Source organism: Saccoglossus kowalevskii, chromosome 2 (genome assembly GCF_978046115.1).
Source record: "Saccoglossus kowalevskii chromosome 2, keSacKowa6.1, whole genome shotgun sequence".
Lineage (NCBI taxonomy): Eukaryota > Metazoa > Hemichordata > Enteropneusta > Harrimaniidae > Saccoglossus > Saccoglossus kowalevskii.
The window spans coordinates 12,706,214-12,724,708 of record NC_140642.1 but is presented as its reverse complement, the minus strand read 5'-3'; the positions used below and the strand labels follow the sequence as shown (position 1 = coordinate 12,724,708).

The 18,495-nt window shown below is 33.1% G+C and overlaps 1 protein-coding gene and 1 long non-coding RNA gene across 3 annotated transcripts in view; both read left to right on the top strand.

Moving 5' to 3' along the window:
• Positions 1-64: 64 nt before the first annotated feature.
• Positions 65-774, top strand: LOC102800702 (uncharacterized). Its single transcript, XR_438251.3, has 2 exons — positions 65-274; positions 505-774. It is a non-coding gene; the product is annotated as an uncharacterized LOC102800702 (long non-coding RNA).
• Positions 775-2,174: 1,400 nt separating this feature from the next.
• Positions 2,175-18,495, top strand: part of LOC102802144 (uncharacterized) — a 49,307-nt gene continuing 32,986 nt past the window's right edge. The window contains exons 1-6 of one of the 2 annotated variants that reach the window (XM_085491536.1): positions 2,175-2,367; positions 6,121-6,498; positions 7,460-7,545; positions 13,368-13,605; positions 16,168-16,296; positions 16,553-16,659. In XM_085491536.1, coding sequence (XP_085347662.1) covers positions 6,155-6,498; positions 7,460-7,545; positions 13,368-13,605; positions 16,168-16,296; positions 16,553-16,659 — 904 coding nt within the window. In that variant the 5' untranslated portion in view covers positions 2,175-2,367; positions 6,121-6,154. Of the gene's footprint in view, positions 2,368-6,109; positions 6,499-7,459; positions 7,546-13,367; positions 13,606-16,167; positions 16,297-16,552; positions 16,660-18,495 lie in introns of those variants that run through there. The other variant, XM_085491540.1, reaches the window with a different exon arrangement.

The window sequence follows — 18,495 nt, the reverse complement described above, 5'->3', positions numbered from 1 at the left end:
TATCTGCTGAAGTGTATATATACCGGACACTCGGCAGAAGAAATTAAGTAAGATCTTGTATTAATCTCCAACTGGAAAAAATATAATATACCGTGCAACCAGCATAGCTATAACATATTCTGAGCTTGAAGCCAAGGAGTCATTTAGTAACTGTGTGCCGTGTACAACAATCATGTCTAAAAGAACTATACTAAATCACATTATTTCATATTCTCGCCGGAACAGTGCAATATTTGAATACTTGAGATCTTCCGTCCACAATGTTAAACAAGCGGTGAGTCTGGATTTTTTATTTCTTATATTAGTTACATGGCGCCCTCATCTCTCCAAGAATAAGTGTGCGGTGCGTTTGTTTGACAAAAAAAAAACTCAAATAACCAGTACCGCCTACCCTCCCGATGATTCGGTTTCTAATGTAGTCCTGTATATTCGACTTTATATTACACCTCCCCTCTCGATAATTCGTTGTTTTATGTAGTTTGTATATTCGCCTTTATATTACAGAGTGTTCGAAGGAGAAGAGTGTTGTCACAGTATTTCACCGTCTTGGCGGGGATATCATTCCTTGGGATACCGTGGTGGGTAGGGCATGGAATACCTGCACTGGATGGTCACAGCAAAAAACCCGATTCCGACCAAGCCATGATGAACAACGACATCGAATGATAGTGTTATATGTTTGTGGGGAATTTTACGCGTTACAAAAGATTGTATTTTGCAATATTCAAAACGTCTTTCAATCATGTATGTAAATAACGCGAAATATCAGAATAAAAATTATGCATCATTGATTGTTTTGTATTCTCGGGAGAGAACATCCAGACATTTTCACCGCCTGACAACCATCACCGGTGAAAACAACGGTCGAAAACTCTCAGACACGGTTACTAAAAAACCGTGTCTCAGAAAACTGTATTTCGGGCTAGTTGTTGAGACCCCCTCCCCTTCAGTCATTCTCCTTTCCAGAGATCTCTGTGGCCAGAATTTGAGTGTTTTTCCCAACTTTGGCTGTTTTCACCAGCTCCTCAGCGTTCACACAGAGCCCATGGAAATACATGGTACATAGTGCAGTGGTGCGCGTCCAGGAAACCTCGGTCCATGGAAGCGAGCTCGGTTTTTTAATAACCGCCATGGAAGGTTGCCTACATGCTCATGTACAACCTTAGCTGGGATAGATCGCGATGGTCCACATGATCTCGTTTGATTTACAACTTTTGGGGGACTTGAAACAGAAACTGATGTTTGAATCAATGCAGACTAGTGCCTGGTTACCGTGCCCGGGGTCCCACGCGACGGGAACAATGCGTATAATGAAATACGTAGTTTCCACGTATTTCTATTTCAAAACCATGTCGAACATGTCATCGAGTCAACGACAAAGCCCCGCATACACTTTCTAGTTTGATTTTGAATGTTTTGGGGTCAAAAGTGCCAGAAATGGCAACTTGTTATACTTTCTAGACAATGGCTCACAATGGAAGTGCGCCCAGGGATCAAATGCCTTGGAATAAATCCAGACCCAAAGACCATTTCTTGAAAAAAGTTCGAAATCCATGCCATTCAAAGTTGACAGGTTATTTGTGCGACGTGCCAAGAGTGGAGTCCCTCGATACACAATGGTTAAATGATTTCAATGGGAAAAAATGAATAAAACTAAGAATAACATTTTTGAAAGAATGAGGATAGATGACTATCTGTTATCTTGTAACACAATTCTTAGGATAGACGATTGCATCTTTCAAACAATTGTAAAATTAACCTTTTTTTTAAAAATACGAATCATAATAACAGACTGGACGGTAAGGATGATCGTAAAATGTGCAGAGAAAATCGATGTACAGAGCCGAAGGTTTTGTTGATTTTATCATGACATTTGCTCGATGTACAGCAACTTGTGTTACAATATAATGTAAAGAAAAAATAACAATTTGAAATTTAATGACAAAAAAGCGTTTTTACTGCGGTAATTGTTGGTTTATTATTTGACAGTTTTCCTATATTCACTATTAAAGATCATTAAATACATTTCACTTTACTGAAAAACGTAACATGTAATAATGAGCGCCGTCAATGGCGAACCACGCTTATTCATTGCAGAAAACGAGAGGACAAACTTTTACAACCACCACGAAACAGACGGCGCTCTACTAACATCTCTGATGTATATCGCGGTCGTCATATGCAAAATAATAACACTCTTGTATAGTCCGAGCTTCGAGGTTTCGTTGCGAAGCGTCGGTTTCACCTGTGACTATGCATTTACAAGGAAATCGGTTGTAGCAGGTACGGTTCATAAATTCAGAGCCTCGAAGGCTTTCACCATGTTGGTTAAGACAAGAAAAGTTCAAGTAACGTAGTCTAAGATTGGTAAGTTGACCTGTCGCTCACTATACAAATACGACGACCATGGTTGCACACGAAACGGTACAAGTAGTTTACATAATAATTTTGACTCGTTATAAACTATGATCCTGTCGCTAAAATATGTGTGACTCTGACTTCAGAAAAGGTAGGTTGAACGAGTTAATAACGAAAAGCAAAGTAAAATAGCAACTTCAAATATTGACAACGACAGAGGAACTACACTTGAATACGATACTGTAGATGTACTTTATTTTAGCTAATTTATATGGAATATAAAAATTTTTGGTTGACATACTGTAAAACCATTTATTCAACTCGATAATGCTATTGGAAAACTCTGCCTTGGATTTCCTATGGGAAATGTTTTCAGTAGTTTTAGAGGACCCAGTTTGTCAACTGTAAAATACTTTATTTTAGCTGTAATTAATTTTTTTCTGAAAAGACAATTTGGCTGTTATGTATGTATGGAATTTATTTTCACTGATTTTTGACAAGTTGAATGTAAAATATAGGAAAAAGGCATATAATCGCTGAATTTTACTTTCACTGAATCATTCCTTCAGTGAAAATAGCGAAAATTGAATCCCAGCGAAAATAAAGTATTTTGCAGTATTTTGCAGTCAAATAGCTACAGATACAATCATAAACTCATGTTATCTCACAGTTCCTACAATGGCATTTTAAAAGTGACTTTTGCTTCATGTCTGCTGTACTATGCTTTCATGCATAATCCTAATGCCTAGGTTATATTAAGATATTAGAATGGAAAAGTGGATATTTTGGTAGCTGATATATTAGTGAATATGTTTTTGATCTGTTTTGGATAGTCATACCAACAAGTGTCGTTTTATGTGATCTTTCTCAACAGTATGTGGCATCATGTGTTTACCCAGGTATGGGCCTGCAGCTTATTGGCCATAACAATAGGGCAACATCAGAGTGAGGTGGGACTGCTATGCTTCAAGTTATGACTTAAAGTTGCTCTTGAGTTATACTTTGGTTGACCATACATGTACCTACTTTTGACTCAACCACACCCACTTTCACACCATGGGAATACAGGGGCAACAAAATTGTAGCACAAAATTTCTGAAGACCATTTTACAGCATAGAGGTAGTAACGCCACTCATCTCGAAAATCAATTCATTTTTTTTTTAAATCAGACAACGGTACTTTATTTACTTAATTCCAAGCATAAACAAAATGTTATTACTCTGCATTAATGTGAGCAGATAGGGTTAAAAACGCGTATAAAATCACTGTCAACTCCACAATCAGCCATAAATAAACTGAATCAACACCATGTAAAATGTAAGTACTTATTATGGCAAGCTAGAAATTTTATTTTATACACCACCTACATGTAACTTGTATGCAAACATGAAAATTAGCTTTTGATTAATTCGGTTAGAAGAAACTGTCAGAATGCAATGGTTGAGCAATTTATCATATGTTTGAAACTCTTAGAATACTAAAGTAACATAGTGGCATTAATTAACTTTGAGTTTTCAAGTTAGTAATTAAAAGTCATGAAATTTTCTTCATGAATTGACATTTTTTAGTGGTCTATTCCAAAAATGTGACAAAAATTTGGCATGGTCAAAAAAGTGGGTTTCGTCTGGTCAAAAGCAGGCATGGTTGGGTCAAAAAATGGGTGTGGTCGGGCGAAAATAGTGTAACTCCAGAATGGGCAATTAACTTCAAAGTCCTAACTTCAACATTAGCTAAACTGCAGCAAGGAAAATATAAATGGCCACCCATCGTTTAATTACTTTGCATACAACATTATCCTATGTGACATCACAGTGCATTGGCCTATACAACAGAAAAGTATAAGTACCATGGTTTAAGGACAGTTATTTGCAATATCTTTTTTTTTCATAATAACTAAAGCTTTTGGAAAATTGACTGTCAAATTTATATTGGCCAATATTTTCAAAAACATTGATCATAAAAAAAAAAAGAAATGTGCTCACAAACATTAATATGTAAATATATATATGAACGGTAAGATTGAATTTGTATATGTAGCATTCACCACTATAAAAATTACCCACACAGTTGAGAGTATGAGATTAGATATTCGGCCTAGATATAATATATATCCCCACAAATACACTGAGGGTCACCAGTTTTATTTTTAAATTGTTACCAGCACATCAATATTTTAAAGCAGTATCGACTTACTCAGAGAATACAATACTAAATTATTTGTTATCTCCTACAGGCAAACACACATAAACACATGTGCATTTTCATGATTTGCGAAAATGACATCACTCAACATAATATTGCTTTCCTTTGTGATGTATACGTCTTTGGAAGTGTCTGATACATGGCAACAAAGTAGTCCACTTTTTACTTTGTAAACCCATCTTATTTGTATTGTTTTGTATTGTAGTTTTCACAAAATATCCACAGGGTAGTGTCATTGATAATTAGATGCTCAGAGTTCTCAGGATCATTCTGACAGAGCACATTGAATCCATGTAAATAACCAACATTTCCTCTGAGCTAGGGTACTCAGGGTACTACTAAGCTTCCTGCTTGCTGATAGTGATATACTTTGTTGTTGCAAGATTTTATAAAATTAAATTGCCATTGATGACTGCCGCTAAGTTAACAGAAGCCCAGTAAGTGATTTGATACAACCTCATAATTACGAATGATATTTATATTAGTTTAGTTTACATGTAAAACAAAAAATCTGCACAAAGATTTTGGGGGAATGTGGGTGATACAAATATTTATAAACTAATATCCAAATGACGTACATGGGAAAGTTTTCTCTGATCAGTTCTCCACCTTTCTCAAACTTTGAAGATTCCTGTTTGATTATTTGGGTTTAATAGTCTATAGTCTTTGGTTTAACACAGAATAAATCTATAGGTACTTGCCGCTCAGTGTCCATGAACATTTGAACACATTGTTTATACTGTAATGTGCATAAATGAAAAATTATGTAGCTTGAGAGTTTTGTATATTTTTACTGAATAATATTGGATTATGGGATCATGAGAGTGAAACTCAGCAGGACTGTATGAATGTACATGTTCCATTTTACATTTTACCTGTTTTTGGATTTGACTAGTGTAACGGCTGCAACAGCTTGCTTGTATCAATTATTCTTACTTAAATGAACTGCATGTAGTTATATCAGAAATTTACTTGCTTTACTTTTGACATATACCACATATTTGAAACTGTCCTTGCATAATTCTGATAAATCTTCCGAGTGTCCTCTATAAAACAGATGTGTTTTTTCCTTCTGAAAGTAAAATTTGAATTTACTCTATAATTAACCGAAGTAGGTTAAATCTCAGCGTTTTTTTTAGATGTCATACCGCCTCCCACCTCTGAGAGAAAGACACTGATACGCTTCCTGTTTATAATAAATCCACCCACTTCCTGTATATTAATCCCTTTTCCTCGCAAGTATAAAATCACATCACACAAGCCTATTTGTATGTAAGCTTTAACATGTCCTCATTTTTTTTTCTACTAATTTGTTTGACAACAGACAATTTGCGCGAATTGCAACAGCAGTATCTCATTTATAAATTCCGACCTAAATTGTGACTAACTAATGAGCCGTGAATATGTGAATTTGTTGTCGTTGAAAATTTGTAATTCATGTACCACCTGTTAAAACATTATTATGTGCCAAATTACTTTGTATTTTGACTGTTTATTGCGTTTCATATGAGGCACTAACGGTATCTATTTTAATTAATTAATAATTAATTTATTAACAGTTATGTCGCCTAAGACCATCTTGGTGTCATCAATATGTCTGGGGATGGTACGGAAAACTTAGCAGGGCGTTACCATGGTGGAAACAAAGACAACCTGGATCAAGATAATGAATATGGAGTTGACAGAAGTTTCCTCCACCAGTTAGCCATTTATATCTTCAACTGTGTGCTTTTATCGTTAGCATGGCTTCTTGGCGTTGCGGGATACTCGTACGCCTTCATCGTTCTAATGTTATTGTTGTTAATGGTTGTTTGGAGAACCAAGTTGGTGGAGATCCTTCAGGAAATTATTCAAGTTGAAACTTTGCGAGTTCATCGTCGGCGAGCTTTGCGACAATCAGAAACAGCGGAATGGTTGAATTTCATTATAAATCGTTGGTAAGCATTATTAACGTTTTCTGATTTTAATTAATATATTTAATTATGATTGATGTTGTTAATTTAATTAATACATTCTATTTCATGTTCGTCTTTTATATTTTTGCCATAAACTTTTTTCTGCAGTTATTTGTGGATTTTTATATATGAGTTTTATATCTGTTTTAATCAGTGCATGAAAAATCTACCTGTATTCGACCAAATAAATAACCTTCTGTGTCCAAAACAGAAGGTACAGTATTGTTTACAATATGTGCATTTTAGGGATTTATTTGTTTGTAAAAGGCTATATTTGCTGTGACGTCCTTCTATTCTCTTGATTACTCGCTTCACTTCTCTATATATACCCGCATCCACTGAATATTTGCTATTTTTAACATTTCGTACATATTTCCTAAGCTGCTATATCCAATATTTTCCTAAATTTGTAAATATTGGAATTTTAGATGACTTGTACATAAACGATCATTATTTACAAATAATCGTCTTTCACAACAATTCTTTTTTCACACATAAAAGTATTTCTAAATTATATAAAATTAAAACATGATTTATATAGAAATCCTAATTCTTCTATAGTAATAAGAAATGAGGCCTTTGTATATAAATAATACATATCTGTGTGTAATTTATAATGATTTTATTATTTATATACATTTATAAGGGTATTAATTCATTCAATAAATATTAAACAATGTTTCCTCTATCTGTATATAATCCCAAGCTTAAATTTAAATAACAAATCAAACAACTATTGATTGATTGATTGGTTGATTTATTTATTTATTTATTTATTTATTTATTTATTTATTTATTTATTTATTTATTTATTTATTTATTTATTTATTTATTTATTTATTTATTTATTTATTTATTTATTTATTTATTTATTTATTTATTTATTTATTTATTTATTTATTTATGTGTTTGTTTCTTTATTTATTCATTCATTCATTTATAGGTGGGTTTTCAGCCATCCATCCATTTTCAAACACATGAAGAAGCACCTAGATCCTTTATTGGTGAAAGCCAAACCTAATTTTGTAGGTGAGTTATACATTTTTAACTGAAATTATGAAATTTCACAAAACTATTACACCACAGTACAGGAAAGGATGAATATTGCTTCATTGACCTCAATTTGTGTTAATGTCAACTGAAAGTAGTTTCTCCATGAGGTTAGCTGATTCCTTTGCAATACCGAAATGTACACAGCTCTTTTGTATAATATTGAGGTAAAGAACCCCTTCTCAGATTGTACTTAATCATGGCTTAAGGTCCATCAAATTGTTCAGATATGTGTCAGCAACATATATATGACAGCTTATCTTTTTATTTCAAAGAAGAAATCCTGAAGTTTTATTCAGTTAATATTGTTATAGTGCATTTCTCAGGAGGTGCTATTTTGCACAAATCTGAGAAATCATGAAGCAGTGATAATTTCACAGGGATTCATTTGACAGGGAGTCACATTGACCTTCGAAAAGATTCTTTAGTATGAAATTTCTAGCAGTGAATATAAATTAGTTATTTGATGATTAACTTTACCAATGACAACTAGTCTGCATTTCACACTTTAGGAATTACCTAGGTATTGCCTGATTTTACCGTAATATATTTTGTAAATGTAAACTTAAGTACTTATCAATACAATATTAAAACATACTGGTAATGTAGAACCATGTTGCAGAAAAAAAGCTTGTAGGGAACATGAGAACTCGTTCTCTATTTCACTATGATAGAATGTCAAACTTTTAAATAATAGAAGAAAGGTCTGTGACAGGGATTTTTACTTCCCCTCCCCAAAGATTCACCTGGATACTGTAACCAAGGCAACGTGAATCACTTGTATTGTATATCTTGACAAGAATTAAGGTCTATTTGTATTATCATAACAATTTGATATCTGTACTTCCGATATTTCATGTAAGCTCAAGAAAATTCCAAATTTTACATACTGTAATGTGAAACACATCATTCTTGCTATTAATATCAAGAAAATGTGGAAATAATTTTAATCCAGATCAAGATCTGATAACATTATACAAATCATTAAAAAAATTTTGATTCTGAATCAGTGTTTTTTTCTAAAGATTTTATGACAAAGCATTTCTGATTTAAAACTTTACATTTTTGTATCATCAACCAAAGAAAGAAGCCATAACGTGTTTGTACTTGTAATTACCTGCTGCTGTAATTGTGAATATCCGTCTTTGTTGTTTCTGTTCGCATGAATGAATAAACTGCGTCTCTGTCTGGAGATTACACAATTCCCGACTTTGTCATTGTGTATCATGCTTTTTGTGGTTATTCAGAAATCACAAAATTAGTTTCACCTGAATAATTTCTGCTTTTACACTGGATGATGAATTGACATCAATAGCAGTCCCCCCAATCTGATTAAAATCTGATGTAGTTTACAAGCTTTAATTATTTTGGCTATAAAATTATGTTTATTTTATTTTTTAATACTTTTGTTGTTATCTGTTGTTAAAGTAAAATAAAATAAGTATTTTTATAGAACTAGCAAAAATTACAGCATTATATAACTGTAACTATCAAAGCACAATACATAACTTGTGATAACTACAAACATACATAACTTTCGATAAATAAAATAAAATATAACTAAGGATAACTACGATACATAATTAGTAATAATTACAATACTCACTCGTAATAACGACAAACATACATACCGGTAACTAGTGATACATACTACCATACATAACTAGTGATACAACAACAATTTATAATTACTTATAACTGCATCAATACTTAACTAGAGTTAACTAGTGACAATGACATCCATAGTTACTAGTTGTATCTACAGCATTATAGAAATTAAAGTGATAACTAAAAATCCATATAAACTAGTGCATAAATAGTGATAGTGACTACTAAATTATTTCTCAACAGTGCAAATGAAAATTGTTATCAGTTTGTGAATTGAATGACAGATGGCCATAAAGTATGCAGGGCAGCATTTTAATTTATTCAGCTGTTTGACCACAGTTGCAGGAATTAATCGATTGATAATAACATGAAATTCAGACCACAGTTGCAGGAATTAATTGGTCAATAATAATATAATATAAAATTAGACTAATAATAGAAATTAATAGAGCATACTTATCATTGTCGTGATAACTTCTTACTCAGTATCAATAATTACTAATGTAGCATACTGAAACTTTATTATAAACACTTTTGTTTTGGCTGCTATCAATGTTTGCAGTTCAATGACTTTGATTTATGAGTGTTCACTGTGACTTTAAAAGTCTTAATGACCCCGGTAAAATATTCACTGCTGCAAAATGTCACAATTTTCACTGACCTCCGAAAATCAACAAAATTAGTAAGCAGTTCACAGTATTTACCAAATCTTCTGAAAAGAAATAATTTTTTTTCTTTAATCACTTCAGATTGTGGTTGTCATTTACATCCATAGCAACATCTGTAGTTAGAGTTTGAATTTCAGTCAATTTCAACAGCTAGTGCTTGATGGTGTTTACAAATTTGATTGACTTCTTAAACAAGATGATAATACACTCTTTGATACGTACACTATGAAGCAAATGTGCATTTCCAGTCTGAGCTGAAATTTGAGAAAACTGGAAAATATTTTGAAGAAAAACTCAAAGGCTTTTAATAGTTAAAAATATTCAAAATTTTACTTAGCTATTGAGTAGTGTTTTTATCTTTATTCACTTATTAGAATCTCTCTAGTGTGGGTGTGTATTGGTTTATTGATCTAATTCTGATGCATGAAGTGTAAAAATTACATTGATCGATGAAACTGTGGGTCAAGACAGCTGGTACAATTAGATAGATATCTTGACTGTTAGTGTCATTCCCTGTATATCTAACCAGTCCAAGTTTTAACACTTCTCTGTGAGCACCTGTGAAATTGAGAAGATGATAACAATTTGACGTGTTTGAAATAGCTCTGAACCCGTACGGCATTCAGCATTATTATTACTATGGTCCTGTAGTTGTATAGCGGCTTTACTCGCATGGCCGTATTGCTGTTTGATAATATCACACTTGCAATGTATCTATATGTTTTATCGCTTGAGAAATTAATATGACAATGAGTTAAATTGCAATCAATAATCTGCACAGTACTGTGAAATGCTTTATTTTCGCTTTAATTAATTTTTGCAGAAGGAGTGATTCAGTGAAAATAAAATCCAGTAAATACACATTTTTCCTATATTTTACATTCAACTCGTCAAAAATCAGTGAAAATAAATTCCATACAAAAAACCAAAAAAGTCTTTTTCAGTGAAAACTAATTCCAGCTAAAATAAAATACTTACAGTACTTTGAGATAGCATTGTGAGTTTTGTTGTGCCTGTAGTGAATTCAGCATTGTTTATTCGCCATGGTAACCCAAATGACATTTCAGACTGTCACACATACATTGTATTATTTATTGTTGTTTATTGATTACCATAACAATCTATCAATATCACGTATCAATCAAAGCAAGCAAAAAGTTTTTTGTTTACCCAGGCTAAACTTACCACAAGTGTATACAAGAATATTGACATTTATTGTGTATACTTTGTAACTTTTAAGGTCGTGGGAAGGTCATCGTAATCATGCCAGCCCAGAGCCGTCCGAGTGTGTCTTGTGACGGTACCCACTGGATATAGAAACAAAAATCAAATTAATTGGCAAAGTTGCTATGGAAATAGAATTAGTTTATGTGAGTGTATGATAGCCCTATAAATAAATAATCCTTAGCGATTTTGAAAAATTAATGTCTTTTGAGATGGAATTGATGTTATTTCATTAATGATGTTTATCTCACAATGAATCTCATTTCTCATGTTCACAACTTCACCATTCATTTCAAGGATTCGTTATCTATGGCTTCATTTGAAGCAGCCATGCATACATGGTTTGAAATACTCATATTGTATGTATCGTAAAATCTGTATTAGGAGCGGCATCCTTAATAGATCCTGCACCCAATCTTTTTGAATAATTGAGAACCAAAAAATAATCATTACTCATGTGTAGATGCTCTAATAGAAGCAGCATCCCCTTTGTTTCATTGTATCATTTTAATAGAAGCTGCAGTTTGTATTACAGATTTTACTCTACTCATTTTGATGCTATCACTATAAAAACTTTACACATTGCCATGATGTGAACAAATAAAATATTGGGCTATGTTATTTTGCATCTCATATAGGAGTGCATCTCTTACAGAAGTGCATCTACTAGAGGAGTGCATTACCTATAGAAGTGCATCTCATATAGGAGTGCATCTCTTACAGAAGTGCATCTCTTTATTATTAATACAGAAGTGCATCTCTTACAGAAGTGCATCTCATATAGGAGTGCATCTCTTCCAGAAGTGCATCTACTTGAGTAGTGCATTACCTATAGAAGTGCATCTCATATTGGAGTGCATCTTTTACAGAAGTGCATCTACTAGAGTAGTGCATTCCCTATAGAAGTGCATCTCATATAGGGGTGCATCTCTTACAGAAGTGCATCTACTAGAGGAGTGCATTACCTATAGAAGTGCATCTCGTATAGAAGTGCATCTCTTACAGAAGTGCATCTACTAGAGGAGTGCATTACCTATAGAAGTGCATCTCATATAGGAGTACATCTCTTACAGAAGTGCATCTACTAGAGGAGTGCATTACCTATAGAAGTGCATCACATATAGGAGTGCATCTCTTACAGAAGTGCATCTACTAGAGGAGTGCATTACCTATAGAAGTGCATCTCATATAGGAGTGCATCTCTTACAGAAGTGCATCCACAAAAGGAGTGCATTACCTATAGAAGTGCATCTACAAGAGGAGTGCATCTCTTACAGAAGTGCATCTACTAGAGGAGTGCATTACCTATAGAAGTGCATCTCATATATAAGTGCATCTCTTACAGAAGTGCATCTACTAGAGGAGTGCATTACCTATAGAAGTGCATCTCGTATAGGAGTGCATCTCTTACAGAATACAGAAGTGCATCTACAAGAGGAGTGCATTACCTATAGAAGTGCATCTCGTATAGGAGTGCATTTCTTACAGAAGTGCATCTACAAGAGGAGTGCATTACCTATAGAAGTGCATCTCATATAGGAGTGCATCTCTTACAGAAGTGCATCTACAAGAGGAGTGCATTACCTATAGAAGTGCATCTCGTATAGGAGTGCATTTCTTACAGAAGTGCATCTACAAGAGGAGTGCATTACCTATAGAAGTGCATCTCATATAGGAGTGCATCTCTTACAGAAGTGCATCTACAAGAGGAATGCATTACCTATAGAAGTGCATCTCGTATAGGAGTGCATCTCTTACAGAAGTGCATCACCCATATTAGTGCATTACCTATAGAAGTGCATCTCATATAGGAGTGCATCTCTTACAGAAGTGCATCTACAAGAGGAGTGCATTACCTATAGAAGTGCATCTTTATAGGAGTGCTATCTCTTACAGAAGTGCATCTACAAAAGGAGTGCATTACCTATAGGAGTGCATCTCGTAAAGGAGTGCATCTCTTACAGAAGTGCATCTTTTACAGAAGTGCATCAAAACCTCTAATGTTTATTTTGGTAAAATTAATTGATTTCAGTGATGACCTTAGTTTGATGACCTTACATGAGTTTGTTGAATTTAAAATGAGAACAAATATAGTTGGCTTTTATGTGGCTGTATTTGAGTTTTTCTCAAGTTTTTATTATGCAGAGAAAAAAACACAGGAAATGATTGAATGTGATTTGTTTCAAATATTTTAGAGATGAAGTTGAAATTTAAAAAAATCTTCGAATTATATTCTCCCAGCAATATCAAAATCTGAATGGCGTTTAAGTAAATTCTTTTTCTTCTTCCTATTTTATCTAGATGCTATTGATTTACATAGTTTCCATGTTGGAGATCAGACGCCATATGTGAAGTTTTTGAAGGTGTACGAGGTGATTGACCACTTGCACGTCTTTCCAGCAACGCCAGAAACAGTTTTAAAACCACCGCTAGGTCTCGGCAGGGATGTGACTACTTATCAACTGGTGTTTGAAGCGGACATTGGGCTTCACTCACCGGAGTTCAAGATGGTACTAAGAGCACGAATGGGTGCTAAATTGTGAGTCTAAAAATTATATAATTCTGTGATTTGGTGTCTCATGAAATTGTGATATTTTATTTTTGTCACACATGCGTGTATTACTCTATTAACAGTAGTTCAGTTTGTATGTTTCTCAATTTCAGTGGAAGTGAAAAACATTTAAAAGCACTACAAAATGATGTTTTTTGAGTGAAATGCTATAGAAAGACAAACTGTAAATAATAAGGTGGTGTACCTGAGTATGTTTCAGTCACAAATATAATTTGTTAACCCTACAACTTACAATATAGGACAAAATCTCTACTATACTATGGGAACCAATGGTAAATGCGTTCTTATATCGTCAAAATGGCTGCATTTCACTAAAAATACAAACATGGTTTTCTCCAAAAATAGGCTTATGAACCCAAATCAAGAAATTTTGATATTGACGATCAAAGAGAACAATTTATTGCAAAATGGATAAATTTCTGGGTATTTTTATTCATAAGTAGGGTTTACCATAAAGGATTAAGCTCTACTACAGCAGCCTTTTTAAATACTGTAAATACTTTTCCATATTTTCCATTCAACTCATCAACAACAGTAAAAATAAATGCCATAAAAAACACCAAAGAATTCTTTTCAGCGAAAATTAATTCCAGCTAAAATGAAATATTTTACACTAATAAATTTGTTATTCAGTTAAATACATACAACGAAAAGATTCTCAAAAACTAATTCGGGTATTTTACTTTCAAATTGTCACAGCAAATAATCTTTTGGTTTTACTATTCAGTCTTTTTCAGTTGATGAACTTCAATTTTACAGTACGTAATTGTGTGTCACAATTAGGCATTTAAATTGACACAATTGAATTGCAGCGTGAATTGAATCAGTGCTCGCCTACACATTAGCAGTGTGTTGTTCAGTGATAAGACTGCAACCATGCAACATATTTAAAAACATTGTCAAACATGTCTTTTATATTTTATGCGGTAACATTTTGTTTTGCTGGAGAATGAAAGGGTGAGGTTCATCTATTTTTTTGAGATTGTCTCTAGAATTGTTATCTCTAATTGATTCGTGAAAACTTCTTTACATATTCAAGCTGAATTTATTTTTTAAATATGATAATCTGAAAATCAATTAACAAATGAAGATGGATATTAAACTCAATCTCTCATTTTATTGAACACAAACAAAAACAAATCAGAAACTAGTCCTACATTAGAAAGTATGAGTCCTCATCACGAGGAACTATTTAGTCCAAAAATCAACATTTGAACTTATTATACATACCTCATGACCATGACAGCCAATCAGATTAAGCATTATACCTAGAAATATACTAATGTTTACCTAAGATTTTTCAATGTGTACTTCCATTCAGGTGACTGAATTTTAACCAATAACTTGTCAATAACTGTTTCTCAGGCATGCCTTGGCCAATTTTATTCAAACTTTAATATATGAACACCACATATACATGTATGTAATGTATTTCAATTTGTTTTGTAATTTGATTCAAAACGGCAGACTGGCAGCCATATTGGTGTCATTTTCATGTGTCTTTACCATTTCTCAGATGCACTTTCATAGATTTGATTTAAATTTGGGACAAAGACAAGACATAATGGGTTGAATGTTATGGTCTAGCACTATTTATGAAATATGATGTTTTAATGTACAATGTACATAGCCATTTTTTTTTCAAATTCTCTCTAAGCTCATTGCTAATTAATTGGTACATATAAATTTACTTGAAATTTGCATTTTATGAACCTTTTTTTTTTAGACATGCTTGGAATGATTTCTTCATTCTTTGTAGTGTCTTGGGCTTAAAGTCATAAAAGATAACTTTAAAAATGTACCAAAAGGGACTGTGTCATTTTCGATGACTTGATTTATTCATTGTCTGTTATCGCTTCATGGCCAAGATAATGAATCATCAGTGTTCCCAGGAGTACTTCAAATCAGTCTCCTCCACTAAATGTGCTAATGATAAAGAAAACATGTTAATCACACTGATGAGATTAAAGAAATAAATAAATCATTGACCTGAACCCACATCACGACACATTAATGTTCATTAATTAATTAATTAATTTTTATGTCTTAGTGTTTTGTGAGTTTATAAAAAATAGTGCATTCAACAAAAAATGACCAATATGTTAACTTCCTTTTACTGAGTCAATGATCTTATATATTACATAGTAAGAGAACAATTGATAAAATTAGTTACATAAACATACTCGGCAACAATACAGAGTTTCTAGTTTTCCATTAGCCATAGGACATCCAACATAACAGGTGACAGTAGTAAACTTTTAAATCATTTTATTGGTCTAAAAACATCTTGAAAAATCTAAATAATTTATTCGGACCAGGATTCCACTCACACCAAAAAAAACAAGAGACTCTGTCAAACCTTGTCAAAATTACCAGAACTATTTTTGAGGGTAACAAAAATCAGAAGGAGATTTAATTTTTCTAGTTCCATTTGAATGTATAACTGATTTGAATATCATCAAATTTTGTTAAGATGCGTAACTTTTCTCCTCACAGTTTAAATAACCAAGATTCTTTATTATTTCACAGTATGGGGATTGATGTTGACGTTGCTGTCGAGAATTTAAATGTCAACGGTAAAGCTCAGGTTATTCTTCATATGAATTCTCACACGGCATTTCCTCACATCGCCAAGGCTACCATATCATTTGTTGAAAGGTATAATGTTTCATTGATTGAAACTTTTTGTATTTTTGGGTTCTAATCTGCCTACCCAGGTCGCAAATTCATGAAATCTAAGTCACCCAAAATAATTACAGTGGATGTCACCCCTGGCATTGTAGATACCCAGTGGATCAATAATGACATACGGATTGCATAATTGTATTACATGCTACAAATCATTGCAATTAGATTTGTTTAGTAATATTTATTAGACTCAGTATTGCGTTGTATTTTTTGTTTTCTCCTGTAGGCCTGATGTGTGGTTTTCCGTGCGTGTGCTCAAAGCAGTTCAACTAATGGAAATTCCTATATTGAAAGGATGGATTCACTCTTTAATAATGGAAGCATTAACCACAGGTGAACAAAAACACAACTGTTATTTCTATACAGGGAATATAAACTTGTACAATAAATCTATTAAGCACGTCAGGATTCTGTTATATATCCACCCATTTTTTGGGGGGTTTCTAATTTGTTATTTTAATAAATGTCTATAAAGGTTTATTATTTAATTGTACTGTAAGAATTTTGGTTTAAGGCAGTAAACAAGTAAATGTTACCTGAGTGAATTTGTTTTGTGTTTCGTTACCTCACTTTAAGGCAATACCTAATAGTGATAACACTGACCATGTAATCATGTTGAAGTTACAAAAAAAAAAGATTCCATCAACATTCAATCCTTCTTTTTAATTTGCTTTATAAAATTTCAATATTTGAGATATTGAATAACTTTTTAAATAGCTAATTTGCATGTATATTGTTGTGTTTTTGACATCATTTCATAGTAGATCTATTAGATATTATTAATCAAAATCTCTAACAGACTGTCTCATGACATGTATATATATGCAGTCAATATTAGTAATGCATACCATGTCAAATTGTTTTGATCACAATAATGGACTGACTTGTTTCTTTGTTTTTATGGGTTTTTGAAAAAAGGGGATTTATAGTTTTCTGTTAAAGTATGTCATGCTACCATTAATTGGTATATAGTTTCCATCTTAGCCAGCCATTAGGACCATTCATTCGGCCGAAACCTCGCGGTTATGAATGACCAGCTTTAGCAAAACCCTGCGATTCAAATGATGTATAGTCTCATACTGTCTTAGAACATGATAAAACAACAAAGATGTTTTTCCCAACACTGATCTCCAGAAATTTATTTACTGAGACACACAGTTAAGCAATCAGATGGTTTTATACACAATTTTTTCATTTTAAAAAATGAACATTTCCTTGATTTTTATTATTATTGACTTACTATTTATTTATGATTACCGATATATTATCTATACATATGCATTTCAATTTGTTTTTCTTTTAAATGAACTTTGACCGACTAATTGTAATTTTTTGTTTCCTAAATTCTTTTCTCTGGGTTGCAGGGCCATAAACATATTACTGAGCTTGTCAATGGCTTTGAACAAAAATCAATAATACAACTTAAAGGTGGTTGGCTACAATTAAAGCTGATCTTTCTTTAAACACCCAAATATAATATACTCACCAAACTACTTTTCGGACAAAATTAGGTCTAATATTCTTGAAAATTTTGATTTTTGTGCAATTGATCTACAAACTATGTTGATGACAGAAAAGAATCATATTTTAATAGTTATAAGGCCACATCGACTTAATTTTATGGATGTTTTCAGCCTGTTCTCAAAAAAAAAAAAAATATTCGACGCTGAGTCTCTACAGATCAGTTTTCTGTCCAGAACTTGCCGACTCATATTGTCGCAAAGTGCCGACTTGTCGTAAAACTCGTTTTGGACTACCTCAAAGCGCAAAGACCTATGCGGAGGAGATTGCTTCTAAACATGCCAATTTTGTTGTAAATGATTCCAACAAAATACGTGAGCATAAAAGTTCAGTGGTAAAACGGATGGATTGTTGTAGACTGGTATGCAATTGACGTTGGCCCGGGAGATGTGGCATTTACACAGCTATACGAGAGATCGGTAGTGGCTGTCCCGCGTTTCTTCAGCAACGATGAGAGAAATGGGAGAGGAGTGGAGGTGTATTGTGGCCTAAAAGTCAGTCAGGCGACAAGTCAGTTCGAATGCTTTGTCCGCATTGAAGTCAACAAAACTGCAACGAAAGCAGCGGAAGCTCCTCGGCCGAAGTCCCTTTTTGGGGGTGAAGAAAAGTTCCTTATTATTTTTTTTTTTCATTTTCTGATTCGGATAA